At 34.8% G+C, this 24,327-nt stretch overlaps 1 protein-coding gene across 1 annotated transcript; it reads right to left on the reverse strand.

Moving 5' to 3' along the window:
• Positions 1–19,621: 19,621 nt before the first annotated feature.
• LOC141692301 (uncharacterized) lies at positions 19,622–20,149 on the reverse strand. Its single transcript, XM_074497074.1, has one exon. The coding sequence runs from the start codon at positions 20,147–20,149 to the stop codon at positions 19,622–19,624; it is 528 nt and encodes a 175-aa protein (XP_074353175.1).
• Positions 20,150–24,327: the final 4,178 nt, after the last annotated feature.

Consider the following 24,327-nt stretch of genomic DNA (forward strand, 5'->3'; position numbering starts at 1 on the left):
TCGAAACCGGGTCTTCAAGAACGAACCGGGTCGCCGGCCGGTTCTAAAACCCGGCGACGAACCCAAGTTCCGCCAACGATTTCGGCTGCAAAACCACGATAATCCCTTCGTTTCTTCACGTTTCCGGTCTATAACAACACCACAACAACGTTGCCTCCTTCCTCCTCCCTCCTTCGTTGGTAACGACGCCGGAAAAAATGAAAAACACGGCGGCGGCGGCGTTATCCGGCGAACACGAAATCGAAGCCGACATCGACATAACCGGTACGAATCGACTCAAAATTACACGATCTATTCATCTATATCATCATAATCATCTAACAAACAATAAATCGAACAATCCGAATTCAAGAATTAAATCCGAAATTATAAAATAAAAAATCGAGTTATCAACAGATGAAATTGATAACATAAATCAATAGAGGATTGAAAGAGCTTCACAACGAGTACTCACATGATCAAATCGGTGTACAGAATCACGTTCAAACTTCGGTTTGATTCCAAGAACTCCAAACCCTAATTTCAGAGAATTGGGGATTTTCTTGATTTTTCTGAATTTTTTTATGATTAATTAACTAATTAATTACTAATAATAAGCTATTTATATTTATGCAAAATAATATCCCCAAATAAAATTAAGAAGCTAATTACACTCCTAATAAAAATATTTGGCCCCAATTTTTAAAATTTTTGGGTATTAATAATGAATTTTTAAATATCCAATAAATACAAAATAAATGTCAAAAATTCCCAAAAATTAATAATATTACAAAAATGCAAAGAAAAATGATGTATGATAATTTCATGATCATATAAAAATAAAAATGTGATTTTTGTGGGGGTTTTAGTACCCGGAGGGGTCCGGAAAAGTCATTTTTCGCGAAAAAGGTAAATTTGTAAAACGTCTAGGGGTTTAGAATAGCGATATGGTATAGGTTGTTTTTGGAAAAATAGGGCCAATGATTTTATTTGAAATACGGGCTTTTAAAACATGGTTTGAGCTGTACGGGTTTTGATATAAAATATAACTTACGATAAAACACTCAATAAATATCCAAAACACGTTTGGATCAAAACAGACAACACGTAACACATAGCAGTTAGGGTTTAATGACTCAACACATTTAATCACATAATAATACACATAATTTATCTTTATTATGATATAATACAAGCGTAATTTCTCGGTCGTTATATTTTTGGCTTATGTTGATCACAAAAAGTTTAAAGTCTTTCAAATGGATGTGAAAAGTGCTTTTCTCAATGGAGAATTGGAAGAAGATGTATATGTTGAACAAACTCCAGACTTTGTAGATCCCAAATTTCCCATTTATGTCTACAGGCTTGATAAAGCACTTTATGGCCTTAAGAAAGCTCCAAGAGCATGGTATGAGACATTAGCTCAGTTTCTTCTGGAAAGTGGATTTAACAGAGGGACTATTGACAAAACATTGTTCTACCTCCACCATGGAAAGGACTTACTTTTGGTGCAGATATATGTTGATGATATCATTTTTGGTTCTACAAATGACAGACTTTGTAAGAAGTTTGCCAAGCTGATGCAGTCAAGATATCAAATGAGTATGATGGGAGAACTTAATATTTTATGGGCCTTCAAGTCAAGCAGAATGAAGAAGGAACTTTTATTTGTCAATCTAAGTACACCAGAAATTTGTTGAAGAAATTTGGAATGCAGGATTGTTCAAGTGCATCCACTCATATGGCCACTGCAACTAAGTTGGATAAGGATACTGGTAAATCGGTAGATATTACTGATTACAGAGGTATGATTGGCTCTCTACTCTATCTAACTGCAAGTAGACCTGATATCATGTATGCTACCTGTCTTTGTGCAAGATTTCAAGCAGATCCAAGAGAACCTCACTTAACAGTTGTGAAAAGAATTTTCAAGTACCTTAAGGGTACAGCTGATCTGGGATTGTGGTATCCTAGAGAATCAGACTTTAAGCTAATAGGTTACTCAGATGCAGATTTTGCAGGATGCAAAATTGACAGGAAAAGCACAAGTGGAAGCTGCCAATTTCTTGGAGGCGGATTGGTTTCTTGGTTTAGATAGAAACAGAAGTCAATTTCCACATCAACTGCAGAAGCATAATACATTGCTACAGGAAGCTGTTGTGCACAGATTCTTTGGATGAAGAATTAGTTATTGGATTATGGGTTAGAATTTTCTAAAATCCCTATTTACTGTGATAATCAAAGTTCCATTGCTATGACAGGTAATCCAGTTCAACACTCAATGATAAAGCACATCAGCATTAGGTACCACTTCATAAGGGAACATGTGGATGAAGGTACAGTGAAATTGCATTTTGTTCCCACAGATCAACAACTAGCAGATATATTCACAAAACTACTGTGTGAAGCTACTTTTACAATATTGGTAAATGAACTTGGAATGGTTTCAGGTTCTTTCTCTAAATCTGCTTAGTTTATGTTCTGATACATCAGACTTAATGATCAGTGTTTACATATATTACTGTCTTTGTGTATTATGTGCTTAAATTGCAAATTACTTAAGTGCTGATTATTCTCTGATGTGAATTTCTAAACTCTGATAGTGATATGAATGTTTCTGTGACTATTCAATCCAATGAGGATAACTGTGCTAGATGTTGAACTAGTAGTCTTTAATATACTAAAGATCCCATGTTTGAAGTAATTGTTTATGTGGAAATCTTTTAACACAAGCAAATTCTGATATTGAGCTTAGTTAAGTTTACTTTGTGTATCTTATTACTAAGTCAAAAACTAGAATAATGCTTCTTATATGTTAAGTTCTGATGTTAGTAAATCTGATGGATGTACTAAGTGCTGATAAGCCTCACTTATCAAAAGGAAAAGAAAAGAAAAGAAATAAAAGTCAGGTACTCCTTTGAGATCTAAAGTAAAAATGTGAAAGGGAAGACCCAAGTGCATTGTTGGTATTAAGTAATATGCATTAGAAAAGCAAAATAAAAAATTTCTTGGTGACTTTTCACACTCTATGATTACTGGAGAAATACTCTGATAGCAGCATAAATTCTGATAAGCAGTCATGACTCACTTACACTGAGAAACCACTGTAAAAAAGAATATCAAAAGATGCATAAAATGAGCACAAAATAGTTGAGGTGGACTCATGCATGAACTCATTCTAAAGTAGACTTCAGAATAATGACAGATTTTGAGTAAAGTTCTTAGTTATGCCTTATTTCTAAGATGTACTGAAGTGAATCAGACTTTACTCTTTGTCTGATATTTAGCTTAATGCACACACATACACTCCATGTGAATGATGAAAATTACTATGGTGATAAATGTTGTTTTAGATGAACATTTTATGTGTCAGATTGCATAAATTCTGAGGACAAGTTCTGATGATTAAGTTCTGATGAAACCATATCAGTATTTGTGTGAAGAATTACAGGAATACACATTCATTTTCGAGTTAAGAAGCCATATTCTGATGACTTTTAAATCCTGATAATAATCAAGTTCTTATGCTGACGTGGCAGTATTTATTTACTTGGTTTATTTTTGGTCATTACTTGAACGATAATATTTTTATAGAATATTAAATAATGTGAGATAAAACAGTCATAATCGTTATGGGTTAGTGGTTAGCGTGTATGTCTTGAAAACCTGCATGCGTACAGTAATTATTATCATATCACGTGCCCATTAACTCTGGCTTTAGATCTTTTACTGACTGTTATTATTACACTTCAGTCTAGGGAGTCGAATGATCATTATTTTTACTTGTAATGTTTAACCAGTCCTCGCGTCCCTTGGTATTCTATTGGATATTTAAACCAACCATTCTTTCCATCCAAAAAATCTTTCATTTTCTCACAAACTCACTCTCTTTTTATTCATACCAACAAAAATGGTCTGTTTCAACATGTTCCTGAACTATGAAACCTTTAACATCGAGTTGAGTTGTGATGAATGGCAACAGGAGTGGCATATCACCGCCATTCCTGACGAGCTTTGGAACTCAGTTTCACAAGAGGTTCACACAGAACTCTTGTTCTTATCAATGGAGTATCACCACCATCTTGATAGGTTGGAAGAGGAAAGGAGAGAAGCTCTCCGTCAGAAGAACGGATCATCCGTCTTGCAGTGCTCTTCGTCAGCAGCAGAAGGAGTTAGTCGTTAGGTCTTCTTAGACTAGGACTAAGGCTGTTAATGTTAGGAATCGTAGAATAGGACTATCTTATAATTTTTGCATATAATTGCTAAATTTCATCAAATGTAATCATCTGATATATCAATGAAATTTTCTTTAATTGCAAGATTTGTTCTTTGTTTCTCAAATTATGTGACTGTGCATGTTTAATTGTAATTTATTAATCTTTACTTCATCGACTTTTAATCTTATTTTGTGATGAATGTTTTGATTAAATTCTGTTGATTTGAGGAAACAAGTAAAGAACAGGTTCCCATATCAGAACATGTTGTTGTAGAAGCTGAGAAGGTTTCTTCTAAGAAGGATACTGTAACTGGCAGTTCTAGGCCCCTCAAAAGGCTTAGAAAGTTAAATTCTGATGATAAAGCTCCTCCAGTGTCTCCACCTTTGAAGAAATTAAAGAAACAGAGAGCTCACAGGGACATAGTTGAGTTAGATTCAGATGTAGTGGAAGCAGCTAAGGAAGGGGATCAGGAATCTCTGATCTCAACAGAACCAATTGTTATTGAATCACTTCCTTCTGCACAACATGAAACTGCTCAAGATAAAATTCCTACACCTCATATGTCACCTATAGTTGATCCTGTACATACCGAAGAACCAGGTGCAAGTGCTGAAATTGATATTCATAACTTGATTGTGCCTGAGGTTTTGTACTTGGAAGCTCCACCAATATAACTCACTCCACCAACAACATCAATTTTTGATGTTGTTCAGAACCTGGCTGCAGATCAGAATTTAGAGGATGATGTTGAAGCCTCTATAGCCTCTCATACTGCTATTTTATCTGAGGATGTTGATACTGCAGACTCTACAACATCTGATGCTGCTAATGAAGAAATTACTGGTGAAGCTGCTGCAAATTTAGATGTTGATGCAGCTGGTCCATCAGGACATGTACCTCAACAAACAATTACTAAAGCTGATTTAGTTAAGAAGTTTGTTATAGGGGAAGCACCAGTACCTTGGAGTGAAACTCCTAGAGCAAAGGAGTGGACTAAGGAATGGAACACAGTTAGTTTTGTTCCTTCTGAAAAGATTCTTGCTGAGCATCTGGCAAAAACTGATGAAATGCTGATAAATGATGATTTCAAGGCACAGCTGAGAGTTACTGCATTGAGTACTAGGCACCTTCAGGGTCAACACTCAACAACTCATGCCAAGGTGAATAAAATTCAAGAAACTTTGATCCAGCAAGATATGAATGTGAAACTTGAAAAGAACAGATTTTTCAAGCCAGCCTTTGACAGAATTGCCTACATTGAGAAAACTCAGGAGAAGCAACAAACTCAAATTGAAGAAATTCTAAAGAATCAAGCTTCTCACCAAAATCACCTCAATGACATCCAATCCTCAGTGGAATTGCTTGTCTCTCTTCTTTTACCTACTGATGCCAAAAAGGGGGAGAAAGTGATTAAGTCCAAATGCAAATCTATTCAGACAATGAAAGGAAAGGATGATGGAAATGTTGACCAGGGAAACTCTAACAAGTGTAGAGGTCAAGGTCAAGGCAAAGGATTTTCATCAAGTAAAGCTAGAATTACAGGTCAAGGAACAAGTTCTAATACTGGGAGAAGAATAAGTTCTGATACTGGTAAAAGGATAAGTTCTGGTGAACATCTGGAACTTGATGAAGAAATTTCAAAGCAGTTATTTCTTAAAGAAAATCCAGGAATGGACTTTGAGAGTCTAAAGGAAGAAGAAGCTAGACTCAAAGCTGAAGGTGTCAAGACATAATCTAAAGCTTCTGTTGTTGAAAAGAAATTTCCAAAGCCTAAGGGTATTGTGATAAAGGAAAGAACAAGTTCTGAGGCAACCAAAGCCAAATCACAAGTGGAAATTGATCCAAGCTCCAAGGGAAAAGAAAAAGTTGATGAACCTGTAAAGGTTTATATGCCAGTCATGGATGAAGAAATAATTGATGATGAAGAAGATGCTAATCTTCCTCTGATGCAAAAGAAGATTTTTCAAACAACCTCTGACATGGCTCATGTTGTTCAGAGTCAATATATAGTAAGTTCTGATATGAGAGTGAAGCAAGCAACCTCTGATATATGGCTTGATATCAGAAGATAAGGAAAAGGAAACCTCTGACATTTCTCATGTTAAACCTTCAAAGATACTCCTACCAGGATTCACCAAAGCTAAACAGACTCAACCTTTGAAGACTGCAACAAGTGGTTTTGAAGCAAGAGTTGTTACAGGAAAGGAAGCAAGAGATAAATCTGGGTTGGGTAGTTCTGATGAAAGAAGAGTACATAACACTACCAATGATGCGACTTCCTTATGTGAACCAGGTGTTGGAGCAACTCCTGAAAAATTGAATTGACTTGAATCTGTACAAATGGTTTACCATACCTTTTTGAAAGAACATATCTTGTTATATTTTATGACAGATGGAAGGGTATACCAGATTAAGCAGAATGTTATACCACTGAAGTATTTTGAGGAACTGAAACATGTTCTATTCCTACTTCAAGTGAAAAACAGATTAACAGACAGTGCTACAGGGTTTTTAAAGTCTCAAATTCAAAGACAGAAGAAGCATTATTCTGTAAAGTCTGACAGCACATATTGTCCCAAGTACAGAGATCACAAAGGTGATATTGTCGAAATGAAGCCTAACTCTGCTAAGATTATAACTACTTTTCTGGGTTATAAAGCTGTGGAATTCAATCTAAAGTCTGACAAGGCATATCTGATAAGACTAGATCAGGAGATAAGAAAAGCTAAGATAAATGATCTCAGAGCAGCTATGTGACGCCCCGGACCCCGGGATAACCTCAGAAACCCGAACCCGGGAACGCCAAACCAAACCAATCAACTCAAGATATGCTTACACAACCTTAAACTTAAATAATAATATATAATTCTTACAGTATTCCAAGTATTACAACCAAAGTTCACGATACAACCAAAAGTCTATTACACAAGCATTTTTCATTAAGAGACTACACACATTCATCGTCTACTAAGCCTTAGTTCATCACATACTTATCATTTCCTGAACATCATTCTCCAAAGTTCTTTCCTGTGGAAGTTAGTGACATAAACGAGTGAGCTCAGAAAGCTCAGTAAGCATATATAGTAGAATTCAACTGAGGTTTATCCGAGAAATCAAAGTTCATCAAACAAATATTCGAATAAAGAGACATGAAAGATACTACAATCAACAAAAAATCATCATATAGTTCTCACAAGATTAAAACTGAGTATTCAAGCATGTTAGGTTCATCAATTCATTAAGTTGGGATCCCGGCCAGCTAAATAATCGGTTTAGCTTTACTTTCGATTAGGAAGTATCATCATCAGTTCATCAATATCAATGCAAGAATACTCATTTTTCATCAGTGAAGCATTAGTCAAACTCAAATCATCATTTAAAACATCAACAGTGAATCAGTACAGTATATACTTACAATGCACCGCTTAATTTATTCTCTATGAATCCCGAACTTCGAATTAATTTTACTGTCGATCTTTCTTCCTAAATACATAATTCAAATTTTATTATTAATATAACCTATTTATTTTCTAACTGAACTAATAATTACCAAATTACTAAATAAGATAAAGAAATTAAGTTCGTGATTAAGAAAAACTAACTGAATTCCTTGGTTGAAACAACCGAAACGGATAGTTCTATTTAAGGAAACTATACAAACTAAAATAAGGAAAGTAAGGATTCATTTTTCCTACATCCTCGATGTGCTACAATAGTAGGGAAGTTGGAAAAATATAGAAAAACTATCACATGACTTCCTCTATTTATTCCTTTTTAACAATTACATATAATGGTACCTTTCTATTTATTCTAATATACTTCACTTCTCGTTTTCAATGTGGTACAAAGATAGGTAGGGAAAAAAAAGTTAAGCAAGGAACATAATATCTAGAACATATAAGAACCCTTTTAAAACTCACACAATTAGCTTCATCAATCTTACTTCTACTTATTAAAATTTTAAGGTCAAGTTCTTTTATATATCCTCAGTCTTCTTCTCTTCTCTTGCCGATGTGGGTTGTGAGATCTCCTTTTTATTACCTAAGATGCATATATCCCACATTGATTAGAGAAAGAGACCAACCTTCCTCCAATGCCTATATAAACCCAACTTAGCTTTAGTTTCTACTTAGAAAACTTAAAACTTTCTCTTGGCTTCAATATAGCCAATTAAATTTGGCTTTAAAGTTTTAATATAAAGAGAAATAGATAAATTTCTCATAATCAAGTAAAAATTAGAGTTTTAAGGTTTAACTAGGCTTTACCAAGTCCAACATTGATGAGATATAAAATATGTATCATCTCTTCCTTTATCAAACCCAAGGCTATGAAGTCAACACTTCAAAATAAACCAACTATGACTTGTAGCTTTGCTTTTGAATAATTCTCTTTGTCCCACATCGGGAAGGTTTTGCAAGAGATCTTCTCTCAACTCTATATAATGGGACTTACAACAAACTTAAAAAATTATACTAGACTTGAAAGCTATTATAGCTTTTCGACTACATCCACTTAGTCCCACATCGAGAAGGTGTGGAACTAACCAAGATACTTGCTCTATAAAAAGAGCTCTGCTACTAATTTTATTTCCAAGGCAACATTTTCACTTTCAAGTGCAATGTTCCATTCTACTAGGCTTTGTCTAGTACAAGATGCGGGCTAATTTATTTTAGCTTGCGTGCTTTAGTTAAAATTTTCGTCTTTCTATTCCTATTCAGCGCTTATCTCTTATCATCCTTTCCTCTTTCCGTCATTCCTCCAACAATACACAAGACAAAATTTAAAATTTAATCAAATATTTTTATAATATGCATAATACTTGTAAAAATAATATAAGCACATAAATTTATTTTACTTAATTATAATTTCATCGGGATATTACATTCTTCCCCCCTTAAACTAATTTCGTCTTCGAAATTTAAACTTATTTTGTACCTGACTTATTAAATAAGTGGGGATATTTTGATTTCATCATCTCTTCGGGTTCCCAAGTTGCTTCCTCTATTTCATGGTTTCGCCAAATCACTTTCACAAGAGGTATCACCTTAGTTCTTAATTTATGTTCTCGACGATCTATTATCTCAACAGGAAATTCTTCATACTGCATATTTTCTCAAATTTCTATCGGTTCATAATCTATAATATGCGATGGATCTGGAATATACTTCCTCAGATATGATACATGAAAAACGTTATGAATATGCCCTAAACTCGGTGGTAATGCTAACTCGTATGCTAATTCTCCAACCCGTCTAAGAATCTCAAATGGTCCAATATAACGTGGACTTAATACACAAGCTCTTAACATGTCTTCCAAAACTTGAATTATGCGTTCTGATTGCCCATCCGTCTGAAGATGAAATGTTGTGATCTTACTTAACTTAGTACCCATCTCTTCTTGAAAACTATTCCAAAACCTAGACGTAAATCTAGGATCTCTATCAGAAATAATTAAAACAGGTACTTCATGCAACCTTACTATTTCCCGTATATATAATTTTTCTAATTTCTCTAATGGTGATGATTCTGAAATTTCCAGAAAATGTGCACTCTTCGTCAGTCTATCCACAATAACCCAGATGACATCATTTCCTTTTTGTGACTTTGGAAAACCAAGTACAAATTCCATCGTTATGTGCTCCCATTTCCACTCAGGGACGGGTAAAGACTGTAATAATCCCCCAGGCCTTTGATGTTCTGCTTTTACTTGTTGACAAATTAAATACCTCTCTACATACTCCGCAATTTCTCTCTTCATCTTAGGCCACCAAAAATGTTCTTTCAAGTCCTTATACATCTTCGTAGATCCAGGATGTACCGAAAAAGGTGATGAATGAGCGTTAGACAAAATTTCATTCTTAATTTCTATGTCAGAAGGCACACATATTCGATCCTGAAGTCTAACAATTTCATCATTACCTTTCCTAAAATCCTTTTTACCTACTTCTGAATTTGAATTATTCCATATCTCCTTTAAGCGTTCATCTTGTCTCTGACTTTCCTTTATCTTTTCTAACAAGATGGGTCTAACCTCGATTTGATACACTAAACTCTCTTCCTCTCCTTTCTTAACAAATTCAATCCTAAATGTTTCCAATTCCTTATGATTTATGGGTCCCACTTCAATACTCGAACAATTCCCTACTTGTTTTCTACTTAATGCATCAGCCACAACATTTGCCTTACCGGGGTGATATAAAATTTCACAATCATAATCTTTCAACAACTCCAACCATCTTCTCTGTCTCATATTTAAATCCTTCTGTGAGAAAATATACTTTAAGCTCTGATGGTCAGTATAAATTTTGCACTTTTCCCCATACAAGTAATGTCTCCAAATCTTAAGAGCGAAAACTACTACAGCCAATTCCAGATCGTGGGTAGGGTAGTTCTTCTCATGGTTTCTTAATTGTCGAGATACATAAACAATTACCTTACCACGTTGCATTAGCACACACCCCAAACCTTTTCCTGATGCATCACTATAAATCACAAAGTCTTCAGTTCCATCTGGTAATCCAAGTACCGGAGCAGACGTTAGTCTTTTCTTTAACTCATCAAAACTTTGCTCACATTCTTCCGACCAAACAAACTTAACGTCCTTCCTTGTAAGATTCCTTAACGGTCCCGCTAACTTAGAGAAATTTTGAACAAACTTTCTATAATATCCGGCCAACCCTAAGAAACTTCAAATTTCTGTCACAGTCTTTGGTCTCTCCCAATTTATAATTACTTTAATCTTTGAAGGATCTACTGAAATTCCTTCTTCCGAAACTACATGTCCAAGAAAACTTACTCTTCTTAACCAAAACTCACATTTTGATAACTTAGCATACAACTGTTCTTTTCTCAAAGTTTGTAACACCATCCTCAAATGTTCATCATGTTCTTCCTCAGTTCTCGAGTAAATAAGAATATCATCGATAAACACAATTACAAACTTATCCAGATAATTCCTAAATACTCGATTCATCAAATCCATAAATACTGCCGGTGCATTTGTTACCCCAAATGGCATCACTTCAAATTCATAATGACCGTATCGAGTCCTAAATGCCGTCAATAGAATGCTTTCTTTCTTTACTCTCAACTGATGATAACCTGAGCGCAAATCAATCTTCGAAAAGTAAGTGGCTCCTTGAAATTGATCAAATAGATCGTCTATTCATGGTAACGCATATTTATTCTTTATAGTCAACTTATTTAGCTCTCTATAATCAATACATAAACTTAGTGAACCATCCTTCTTTTTCACAAACAACACTGGTGCTCCCCAAGAAGAAACACTTGGTCTAATAAACTTTTTATCTAATTCTGTCTGTGCCATTCTATATAGTGCTTTCGATACTGGTTGGGAATCCGGGATCAATTCAATCCCAAACTCAACTTCTCTTTCAGGGGGCAAATTTGGTAACTCTTCAGGAAAGACATCTAAAAACTCTCTGACTACAGGTGTATCCTCAACTTTATTTTTAATTCCTTCATTCCCTACAACATATGCTAGAAAACCTTCACAACCTTTTCTTAACATCTTACAAGCCTTTAAAACTAATATCATAACACTGGGTTTTTCTACACTATCTCCCTTGAAATATACTTTCTTTTTGTTCGAGCCGGTTAAACATATTCACTTCTTATAACAATTTAGATTCGCCCTATGCTTTGAAAACCAATCCATTCCCAGAATCACTCCAAAGTCCCTCAGTTCTAACGGTAATAAATCCACTAAGAAGGTTTGTTCACCAATCATTAAGGGACAATCTCGATAAATTTTATCTACGAACAAATTTCTACCATTTGGAAGTTTTACCAGAAATCCATTATCTAGACTTTGCACAGGTACATTTAACTTATCCATATATTTTGTATCCACAAAAGAATGGGTTGACCCCGAATCAAACAACACATGAATATCTTGAGCACAAAGTTGAAGCGTACCTGACATAACATCATGAGATTTTTTGGCATCCTGAGTTGTCATTGCGTAGGTTCGTTCCACAGCCCTAGGTGCTGATTGTTGAAAAGGTCTTGTTGTAGAAGTCCTATTTCCTTTAGTTTCCACTTCTTTCCTGACTCCTTTTTGTGGGCAGTCCCTTGATAAATGACCTGGTTGTCCGCAACTGTAGCAAGAAATCACTTTAGGCTTGTGACATTGAGAAGCTATACGTCCCTTTTCTCCATAATTGTAACACAACCCATCAGCTCGATAACTAATATCACCACCATGTTTCAGTCCACATTTCTTACACTCAGATGCGATGATCCTCTTATCACTTCCCCGAAAAATCTCCTTCTTCCTTATATGTAGTTTCTTGTTGTCCTTCTTAAATCCTGAGTTAACATTCAATTCTGTCTCTCTTCCTCATTTCTTATTGATGAAGAATTGAGTGCGAGCTTCATAGTCCCTTTCTGCAATCCTCGCCTTCCCAACCAACTTATCAAATTGTTACAACTCCAACAAGGACACCTCTCTAATTTGGGGTTTCAGCCCTTCTTGAAATCTCTGACATTTTCTGGCTTCAGTATCAACCTGATGAGGAGCAAACCTGGAAAGTTCCAAGAATCTTGAGAGATACTCCAACACGGACATTCCTTCTTGCTTTAGTCCTAGAAACTTCATCTCCATCTCATTCTTCATACAGGTATGAAAATATTTATCAAAGAACAATTCCTTAAACCTTGTCCAAGCCATTTTAGAACAATCCTCAGCCTGTTTAACCGTATCCCACCAAAATACAGCTTCCCCCCTTAATGAGTGTGTTGCAAATTTTACCTTTTGCTCCTCTGAACATTCCGATATCTCTATCACTTTCTCCATTTCTTTAATCCATACATTCGCAACATGTGGATCCAATTCTCCTTTAAAAATCGGGGGATCTGCATCCTTAAAAGCCTTGAATGTACACCTTCGGTTATTCTCGCCTTCTTTTTCCATATTTTCAACATGTTCCCTATTTATTTTGGGAGTATCCGCAGTTGTTCGCCCCTCCATTAGGCTCTTAAACATATTCTTCATTTCTCCCAAAATTAACAACATCTCAAGGCTAATTTGTACACTGGATCCAGTCCCATCAGAATTTCCATCAGTCATCTTCTCCTACAATTCAACATATAATATTAATCCTACTTCATTCGGAATATGTACCACACACATCATGATATACGTCATAATAACGATCGATCGAGTACTAAACACGTCATACACCTTATATTGACCATGTTCAAGAATTACGACTACGCATTTTCTAAGCGTACGTTAGGCCTAAAATTGGACTACCGCGATTCGAAATCCTATATTCATCCTATTTCTAAACTTTAGCTCTGATGCCACCTGTGATGCCCCAGACCCCGGGATAACCTCAGAAACCCAAACCCGAGAATGCCAAACCAAACCAATCAACTCAATATATGCTTACACAACCTTAAACTTAAATAATAATATATAATTCTTATAGTATTCCAAGTATTACAACCAAAGTTCAGGATACAACTAAAAGTCTATTACACAAGCATTTTTCATTAAGATACTACACGCATTCATCGTCTACTAAGCCTTAGTTCATCACATACTTATCATTTCCTGAACATCCTTCTCCAAAGTTCTTTCCTGTGGAAGTTAGTGACATAAACGAGTGAGCTCAGAAAGCTCAGTAAGCATATATAGTAGAATTCAACTGAGGTTTATCCGAGAAATCAAAGTTCATCAAACAAATATTCGAATAAAGAGACATGAAAGATACTAAAATCAACAAAAATTCATCATATAGTTCTCACAAGATTAAAACTGAGTATTCAAGCATGATAGGTTCATCAATTCATCAAGTTGGGATCCCGGCCAGCTAAATAATCGGTTTAGCTTTACTTCCGATTAGGAAGTATCATCATCAATTCATCAATATCAATGCAAGAATACTAATTTTTCATCAGTGAAGGATTAGTCAAACTCAAATCATCATTTAAAACATCAACAGTGAATCAGTACAGTATATACTTACAGTGCACCGCTTAATTTATTCTCTATGAATCCCGAACTTCGAATTGATTTTACTGTCGATCTTTCTTCCTAAATACATAATTCAAAAATGAACATAAATTTTATTATTAACATAACCTATTTATTTTCTAACTGAACTAATAATTACCAAATTACTAAATAAGATAAAGAAATTAAGTTCGCGATTAAGAAAAACTAACCGAATTCCTTGGTTGAAACAACCGAAGTGGATAGTTTATTTAAGGAAACTATACAAACTAAAATAAGGAATGTAAGGATTCATTTTTCCTACATCCTCGATGTGGTACAATAGTAGGGAAGTTGGAAAAATATAGAAAAACTATCACATTACTTCCTCTATTTATTCCTTTTTCACAATTACATATAATGGTACCTATCTATTTATTCTAATATACTTCACTTCTCATTTTCAATGTGGTACAAAGATAGGTAGGAAAAAAAAATAAAAGTTAAGCAAGGAACATAATATCTAGAACATATAAGAACCCTTTTAAAACTCACACCATTAGCTTCATCAATCTTACTTCTACTTATTAAAATTTTAAGGTCAAGTTCTTCTATATATCCTCAGTCTTCTTCTCTTCTCTTGCCGAAGTGGGTTGTGAGATCTCTTTTTTATTACCTAAGATGCATATATCCCACATTGATTAGAGAATGAGACCAACCTTCCTCCAATGCCTATATAAACCCAACTTAGCTTTAGTTTCTACTTAGAAAACTTAAACCTTTCTCTTGGCTTCAATATAGCCAATTAAATTTGGTTTTAAAGTTTTAATATAAAGAGAAATAGAAAAATTTCTCATAATCAAGTAAAAATTAGAGTTTTAAGGTTTAGCTAGGCATTACCAAGTCCAACATTGATGAGATATAAAATATGTAACATCTCTTCCTTTATCAAACCCAAGGCTATGAACTCAACACTTCAAAATAAACCAACTATGAATTGTAGCTTTGCTTTTGAATAATTCTCTTTGTCCCACATCGGGAAGGTTTTGCAAGAGATCTTGCCTCAACTCTATATAATGGGACTTGCAACAAACTTAAAAAATCATACTAGACTTGAAAGCTATTATAGCTTTTAGTCTACATCCACTTAGTCCCACATCGGGAATGTGTGGAACTAACCAAGATACTTGCTCTATAAAAAGAGCTCTACTAATAATTTTATTTCTAAGGAAACATTTTCACTTTCAAGTGCAATGTTCCTTCCTACTAGGCTTTGTCTTGTAAAAGATGCGGGCTAATTTATTTTAGCTTGCGTGCTTTAGTTAAAATTTTCATCTTTCTATTCCTATTCAGCGCTTATCTCTTATCATCCTTTCCTCTTTCCGTTATTCCTCCAACAATACACAATACAAAATTTAAAATTTAATCAAATATTTTTATAATATGCATAATACTTGTAAAAATAATATAAGCACATAAATTTATTTTACTTAATTATAATTTCATCGGGATATTACATTCTTCCCCCCTTAAACTAATTTCATCCTCGAAATTTAAACTTATTTCGTACCTGACTTATTGAATAAGTGGGGATATTTTGATTTCATCATCTCTTCGGGTTCCCAAGTTGCCTCCCCTATTTCATGGTTTCGCCAAATCATTTTCATAAGAGGTATCACCTTAGTTCTTAATTTATGTTCTCGACAATCTATTATCTCAAAAGGATATTCTTCATACTGCATATTTTCTCGAATTTCTATCGGTTCATAATCTATAATATGCGATGGATCTGGAATATAATTCCTCAGATATGATACATGAAAAATGTTATGAATATGCCCTAAACTCGGTGGTAATGCTAACTCGTATGCTACTTCTCCAACCCGTCTAAGAATCTCAAATGGTCCAATATAACGTGGACTTAACTTTCCTTTCTTCCCGAATCTCATAATGCCCTTCCAGGGAGAAATCTTAAGAAATACAAAGTCTCCATCCTTAAACATCACCTCTCGACGATCCTTGTCTTCATAACTCTTTTGTCTGCTTTGAGCCGTTAAAATTCTTTGTTGAATCAACTTGACTTTCTCGGTAGTTACATGAATTAACTCAGGCCCTAAAAATTTTCTTTTTCCAACTTCATCCCAACATTACGGCGTTCTACATCGACGTTCATAAAGAGCCTCGTATAGAGCCATTCCAATTGTTGCTTGAAAACTGTTGTTATACGCAAATTCTACTAAAAGTAAATGTTCTTCCCAACTTCCTTTAAAGTCCAATACACAAGCTCTGAACATGTCTTCCAAAACTTGAATTATGCATTCTGATTGCCCATCCGTCTGAGGATGAAACGCCATGCTCATACTTAACTTAGTAGCCATCTCTTCTTGAAAACTATTCCAAAACCTAGACGTAAATCTAGGATCTCTGTCAGAAATAATTGAAACAGGTACTCCATGTAACCTAACTATTTCCCGTAAATATAATTTTGCTAATTTCTCGAATGGTTATGATTCTGAAATTTCTAGAAAATGTGCACTCTTCGTCAGTCTATCCACAATAACCCAGATGACATCATTTCATTTTTGTGACTTTGGCAAACCAAGTACAAAATCCATCGTTATGTGCTCCCATTTCCACTCAGGGACAGGTAAAGACTGTAATAATCCCCCAGGCCTTTGATGTTCTGCTTTTACTTGTTGACAAATTAAACACCTCTCTACATACTCCGCAATTTCTCTCTTCATCTAAGGCCACCAAAAATGTTCTTTCAAGTCCTTATACATCTTCGTAAATCCAGGATGTACCGAAAAAGGTGATGAATGAGCGTTAGACAAAATTTCATTCTTAATTTCTATGTCAGACGGCACACATATTCGATCCCGAAGTCTAACGATTTTATTATTACCTTTCCTAAAATCCTTTTTACCTAATTCTGAATTTGAATTATTCCAAATCTCCCTTAAGCGTTAATGTTGTCTCTGACTTTCCTTTATCTTTTCTAACAAGATGGGTCTAACCTTGATTTGATACACTAAACTCTCTTCCCATCCTTTCTTAACAAATTCAATCCTAAATGTTTCCAATTCCTTATGATTTATGGGTTCCACTTCAATACTCGAACAATACCCTACTTGTTTTCTACTTAATGCATCAGCCACAACATTTTCCTTACCGGGGTGATATAAAATTTTACAATCATAATCTTTCAACAACTCCAACCATCTTCTATGTCTCATATTTAAATCCTTCTGTGAGAAAATATACTTTAAGCTCTGATGGTTAGTATAAATTTTGCACTTTTCCCCATACAAGTAATGTCTCCAAATCTTAAGAGCGAAAACTACTGCAGCCAATTCCAGATTGTGGGTGGGGTAGTTCTTCTCATGGTTTCTTAATTGTCGAGATGCATAAGCAATTACCTTACCGCGTTGCATTAGCACACACCCCAAACTTTTTCTTGATGCATCAATATAAATCACAAAGTCTTAAGTTCCATATGGTAATCCAAGTATCGGAGCAGACGTTAGTCTTTTCTTTAACACTTCAAAACTTTGCTCACATTCTTCTGACCAAACAAACTTAACGTCCTTCCTTATAAGATTCCTTAACGGTCCCACTATCTTAAAGAAATTTTGAACAAACTTTCTATAATATCCGGCCAACACTAAGAAACTTCGAATTTCTGTCACAGTCTTTGGTCTCTCCCAATTTATAATTACTTCAATCTTTGAAGGATCAACTGAAATTCCTTCTTCCGAAACTACATGTCCAAGAAAACTTACTCTTCTTAACCAAAACTCACATTTTGATAACTTAGCATACAACTGTTCTTTTCTCAAAGTTTGTAACACCATCCTCAAATGTTCATCATGTTCTTCCTCAGTTCTCGAGTAAATAAGAATATCATCGATAAACACAATTACAAACTTATCCAGATAATTCCTAAATACTCGATTCATCAAATCCATAAATACTGCCGGTGCATTTGTCACCCCAAATGGCATCACTACAAATTTATGATGACCGTATCGAGTCCTAAATGTCGTCAATGGAATGCTTTCTTTCTTTACTCTCAACTGATGATAACCTAAGCGTAAATCAATCTTCGAAAAGTAAGTGGCTCCTTGTAATTGATCAAAAAGATCGTACATTCGTGGTAACGGATATTTATTCTTTACTGTCAACTTATTTATATCTCTATAATCAATACATAATCTTAGAGAACCATCCTTCTTTTTCCCAAACAACACTGGTGCTCCCCAAGAAGAAACACTTAGTCTAATAAACTTTTTATCCAACAATTCTTGTAATTGTACCTTAAGTTCCGCTAATTCTGTCTGTGCCATTCTATATGGTGCTTTCGATACTGGTTGGGCATCCGGGATCAATTCAATCCCAAACTCAACTTCTCTTTCAGGGGGAAAATTTGGTAACTCTTCGGGAAAGACATCTAAAAACTCTCTGACTACAGGTGTATCCTCAACTTTATTTTTAATTCCTTCATTCCCTACAACATATGCTAGAAAACCTTCACAACATTTTCTTAACACCTTACAAGCCTTTAAAACTAATATCATAACATTGGGTTTTTCTACACTATCTCCCTTGAAATATACTTTTTTTTGTTCGAGCCGGTTAAACATATTCGCTTCTTATAATAATTTAGATTCGCCCTATGCTCTGACAACCAATCCATTCCCAGAATCACTCCAAAGTCCCTCAGTTCTAACGGTAATAAATCCACTAAGAAGGTTTGTTCACCAATCATTAAGGGACAATCTCGATAAATTTTATCTACGAACAAATTTCTACCATTTGGAAGTTTTACCAGAAATCCATTATCTAGACTTTGCACAGGTACATTTAACTTATCCATATATTTTGTATCCACAAAAGAATGGGTTGACCCCGAATCAAACAACACATGAATATCTTGAGCACAAAGTTGAAGCGTACCTGACATAACATCATGAGATTTTTCGGCATCCTGAGTTGTCATTGCGTAGGTTCGTGCCAGTGCCCTAGGTGCTGATTGTTGAAAAGGTCTTGTAGTAGAAGTCCTATTTCCTTTAGTTTCCACTTCTTTCCTGACTCCTTTTTATGGGCAGTCCCTTGATAAATGACCTGGTTGTCCGCAACTGTAGCAAGAAATCACTTTAGGCTTGTGACATTGAGAAGCTATATGTCCCTTTTCTCAATAATTGTAACACAACCCATCAGCTCGATAAAAAATATCACCACCATGTTTCAGTCTATATTTCTTACACTCAGATGCGATTATCCTCTTATCACTTCCCCGAAAAATCTCCTTCTTCCTTATATGTAGTTTCTTGTTGTCCTTCTTAAATCCTGAGTTAACACTCAATTATGTCTATCTTCCTCATTTCTTATTGATGAAGAATTGAGTGCGAGCTTCATAGTCCCTTTCTGCAATCCTCGCCTTCCCAACCAACTTATCAAATTGTTACAACTCCAACAAGGACACCTCTCTAATTTGGGGTTTCAGCCCTTCTTGAAATCTCTGACATTTTCTGGCTTCAGTATCAACCTGATGAGGAGCAAACCTGGAAAGTTCCAAGAATCTTGAGAGATACTCCAACACGGACATTCCTTCTTGCTTTAGTCCTAGAAACTTCATCTCCATCTCATTCTTCATACAGGTATGAAAATATTTATCAAAGAACAATTCCTTAAACCTTGTCCAAGCCATTTTAGAACAATCCTCAGCCTGTTTAACCGTATCCCACCAAAATACAGCTTCCCCCCTTAATGAGTGTGTTACAAATTTTACCTTTTGCTCCTCTGAACATTCCGATATCTCTATAACTTTCTCCATTTCTTTAATCCATACATTCGCAACATGTGGATCCAATTCTCCTTTAAAAATTGGGGGATCTGCATCCTTAAAAGCCTTGTATGTACACCTTCGCTTATTCTCGCCTTCTTTTTCCATATTTTCAACACGTTCCCCATTTATTTCGGGAGTATCCATAGTTGTTCACCCCTCCATTAGGCTCTTAAACATATTCTTCATTTCTCCCAAAATTAACAACATCTCATGGCTAATTTGTACACTGGATCAAGTCCCATCAGAATTTCCATCAGTCATCTTCTCCTACAATTCAACATATAATATTATTCCTACTTCATTCGGAATATATACCACTCACATCATGATATATGTTATAATAGTACTAAACACGTCATACACCTTATATTGACCATGTTCAAGAATTACAACTACGCATTTTCTAAGCGTACGTTAGGCCTAAAATTGGGAAACCGCGATTCGAAATCCAATATTCATCCTATTTATAAACCTTAGTTCTGATGCCACCTGTGACGCCCCGGACCCCGGGATAACCTCAGAAACCCGAACCCGGGAATGCCAAACCAAACCAATCAACTCAATATATGCTTACACAACCTTAAACTTAAATAATAATATATAATTCTTACAGTATTCCAAGTATTACAACCAAAGTTCACGATACAACAAAAAATCTATTACACAAGCATTTTTCATTAAGATACTACACGCATTCATCATCTACTAAGCCTTAGTTCATCACATACTTATCATTTCCTGAACATCCTTCTCCAAAGTTCTTTCCTGTGGAAGTTAGTTGTAACACCCCCAGATCCGGGGTCGGGGATCCGGGTCGTCACGGTCTTTTTTTCCACAATATCACTTTACTTAATTAATAATAAATAACCTTACGTTGTGACCCCACACTAACATACACCACAACCCGTTATAGTCTCAGAGATGAAATTGAAATAAGTACAAGTCTTTGAATCCACAATTTAAAAGTTATTACAACCCAAAATGATTACTTGATAATTTACAGTTAATTGCCATTATCTGCCACAAATTATAATTATACATAATTTGATTCTCAAAAGTAGAGTGCCTGATCTACCAATAGATCTACCTCTGCAGCTATAGCAGCCACAACATCATCGGGAAGACGCGGGACGCTTCCCACGCGCTTGCGCTGGGTCTGCTGGAGTCTGGCCATCTTTCCTAACTGTTGTTGTGTGATGAAGAAATAAAGCAAGAGTGAGCCTTACAGCTCACAAGATAATATATAGTGATAACAATAATATAAGTATCTAAATGGATACTTACTAGAATCTTTTATCATGTGTAAGATAATTAATTACTAGATATAAGTAAAAACAAGGGATAAAGTTACCAAATACTTCACTATACTTATATCATTTATAAAGCTACTTGAACTACCATTGTTCAAAGTATAATGAGCTTTTACCAGTTCATCACATAGATGAGACTACAAGACAAGATTTGAATAGATTAAACCTTTGAAATATTATTAAAGGAAATGAAGTTATGATATACTTCATTAAGTTCTGATATATATATATATATATATCCACATATATATCTTCTTTATACATTTCCTGTAAACCTTTGTCATGTAAAGTATGAACAGAGTTTGAAACATCCAATAAATTTTGGGAAAGGAAAAGAATTTTGGCACAAACCAGTTATCTCGCTGATCAGGCAAAGATACCAATAAGTAACCTTTTCTACTAGTAGATGGACGAATTCCCCACTGGTCATCACCCTGGTCGTAATAGGACCTTATGCTGGACTGCCACTCAGCCACTTATGCATTTGATGGACTCCCACTGAGCCACTTACACTATCATGGACGCCCACTGAGCCCATGTTGCTTATGCCGACTCAATAGATGGACTTACTTCCCGAACGTTGGGTAAGTAATCAATTCATTTATCAAAACTGCAACCTTGTTGCGAATATAAAATACACCACAGAGCCGGATCCCTCAAGTTTTGAGCGAGTATTTAAATCCCCTTAAAAAGGAAGATCTTAAATATAAAAATGAGTTTTGGGATCCGCTCTAACTTTTAAAAATCATTTTGAAGACTCGAAAACACTTTCAAGAGTGTTTGGAGTAAAGCTGATTTAATGAAGTAAATCAGTCCCCAGTATATTTAGAAAATGTCTGAATATTATTATTTAAATAATATTCCCATAAAGAATAATCTTTATAAAAATAATTGAAGTAGAAGTATTAAAATTTATACTTGAAACGAGTATTAAATAACCAAAGATATACTTATACGAAAGTACTATCTTTATTTGAATAATCGAAAATAAGTTTGATCATTGACACCTTATTCTTTAATAAAATAAAGAATATATTGCAGTAATAAGCGGAGTCATAATACCTCGAATGAATATTATAAATAATATTCATAAAATAAAGGAGTCATACATCCTCAAATGAATATCCAAGTAATATCCCATAATAATATAAAAGAATCATAAGCCCTCGAATAATATTCGAAATAATATTCAATAAATAATATAAAGAGTAATAAGCCCTCGAATGAATATTCAAATAATATTCATTTAATAAAATAAAGAAGTCATAAGCCCTCGAATGAATATTCAAATAATATTCATTTAATAAAATAAAGAAGTCATTAGCCCTCGAATGAATATTCAAATAATATTCAATTAATAAAATAAACTGAGTCATAAGCCCTTGAATGAATACTCAAATTAATATTCAATTAAGTAAAATAAAGGTATCGAATAAACCATATTCGATCAATAGTTTTAAAAACTATATCCATATATATATATATAAATATATATATATAATATACTCGGGAACATCGACTCCCGGTTTAGAAATATGTTCACCTTTTATCCCCTATACTAAGGGTATACGCAACTACTTGTTTATTTCTAGCATAGATATTATGCAACTATAAGCATTGAAATCAACAGATAGATAACCAGATTACGAAACAGACATGCATATATACCATATCAGCATGCTCCAATATATCGCAAAATTTGCTAATAACAATCATGCACTATCACAAGATAATGCATATACACATATACATCACCACAACAGTATAACGGGTAGAAAACTTTCCTGAGCGACTTGGGGTGATAAAAGGCTCGGGACGAGTCTGGTAACCTATAAATAACAAGTAAGTTGGAATTAAACCAAAGTCACTTGTAAATCTATACTTTAACTAACTTAGACTCTAACGCTTGTTTTGCGCTTACTGATTCGCTTAAGTCACTCGAGTACCCTCGGCTCCACCATTTTTAATAATTTAACCTTTACGAGTTTTAAGGCGATTCCTTCGCGAGTGTCTTACCAACTGCCTAACACACTTACCATAAATGTTTCATACCTTAATTAACCCTTTTTGGACTTTAACCTATGTTTCAAAGTAAGGCGAGGGGAAAAGTTTCGTTCGCGAAATACCGTTACTTGAAACGGTCGTTTCTCCTAAACCGTGCATCGGAATCGAACGAACTACATATCAAAACGAAGCTCATAACACGAACTATTTAAACATGGAAATGGTCATAATCTAGCAGGGGGTTCTCGGGTCCTAATGTTATGCACAAAAACAATCTAAAGAAAATCGGACGTTACGACGGCTATGTTTACGCGATTTCCCAATTTAAAACCATTCAAAACCAACCCAATTCAACCTCAATCCAACATACAACCAACATCCATCCTTATCACATCATAACAACCCCAACCAATTCAATTTTAACATTCATACTTATGCCTAAGCTTGAATTTAACTATACTACATTCTTTTAACCAAAACAACAACATTTACCATTCCATTTCAATACCATTTCAATCCCAAACTCTAAATCACAAACATTAAGCTACAATATCACCCTACTAATAAAAATCATCTTATAATACATAGGAATCTAGGGTTTGGAGATGATATACCTTCCTTGAAGTGGTGGGAGGAGCTAGGAAGCCTTAAGAAGCTTTGAGAAGTCTTAGGAATGCTTGGATCTTCAAGGAAATCAAGAAAAATTTCAAGTTAAAAACTTGAAAACACTATTCATTGTCTTCTTCTTTGATTAAATGAAGAAGATTGAGAAGGAATTGATGGCTTAAACTCATGATATAGCCCTAACTAAGCATAAAGATGATTAGGGAATTATCTTACCAATTTAGGAGGCTTGGATCTTGAGTTTTGAATTTCTTGCCCTTTAAAATGATAAAAAGCCGAGAGCAAAGATGAACAATGCCTTGGTTTCTTTTTGATTTTGATGAAGAATGAATTTGCTTGGCTTGGTTGACTTGTTTTTGTGTTTGATTTAGTTAATTACCTAGT

Source organism: Apium graveolens, chromosome 2 (genome assembly GCF_009905375.1).
Source record: "Apium graveolens cultivar Ventura chromosome 2, ASM990537v1, whole genome shotgun sequence".
NCBI classification, from domain to species: Eukaryota; Viridiplantae; Streptophyta; class Magnoliopsida; order Apiales; family Apiaceae; genus Apium; species Apium graveolens.

Excerpts from the sequence above, each read along its gene's own strand:
- LOC141692301 (XM_074497074.1), bottom strand. The coding sequence starts at position 20,149 with ATGGATACTCCCGAAATAAATGGGGAACGTGTTGAAAATATGGAAAAA.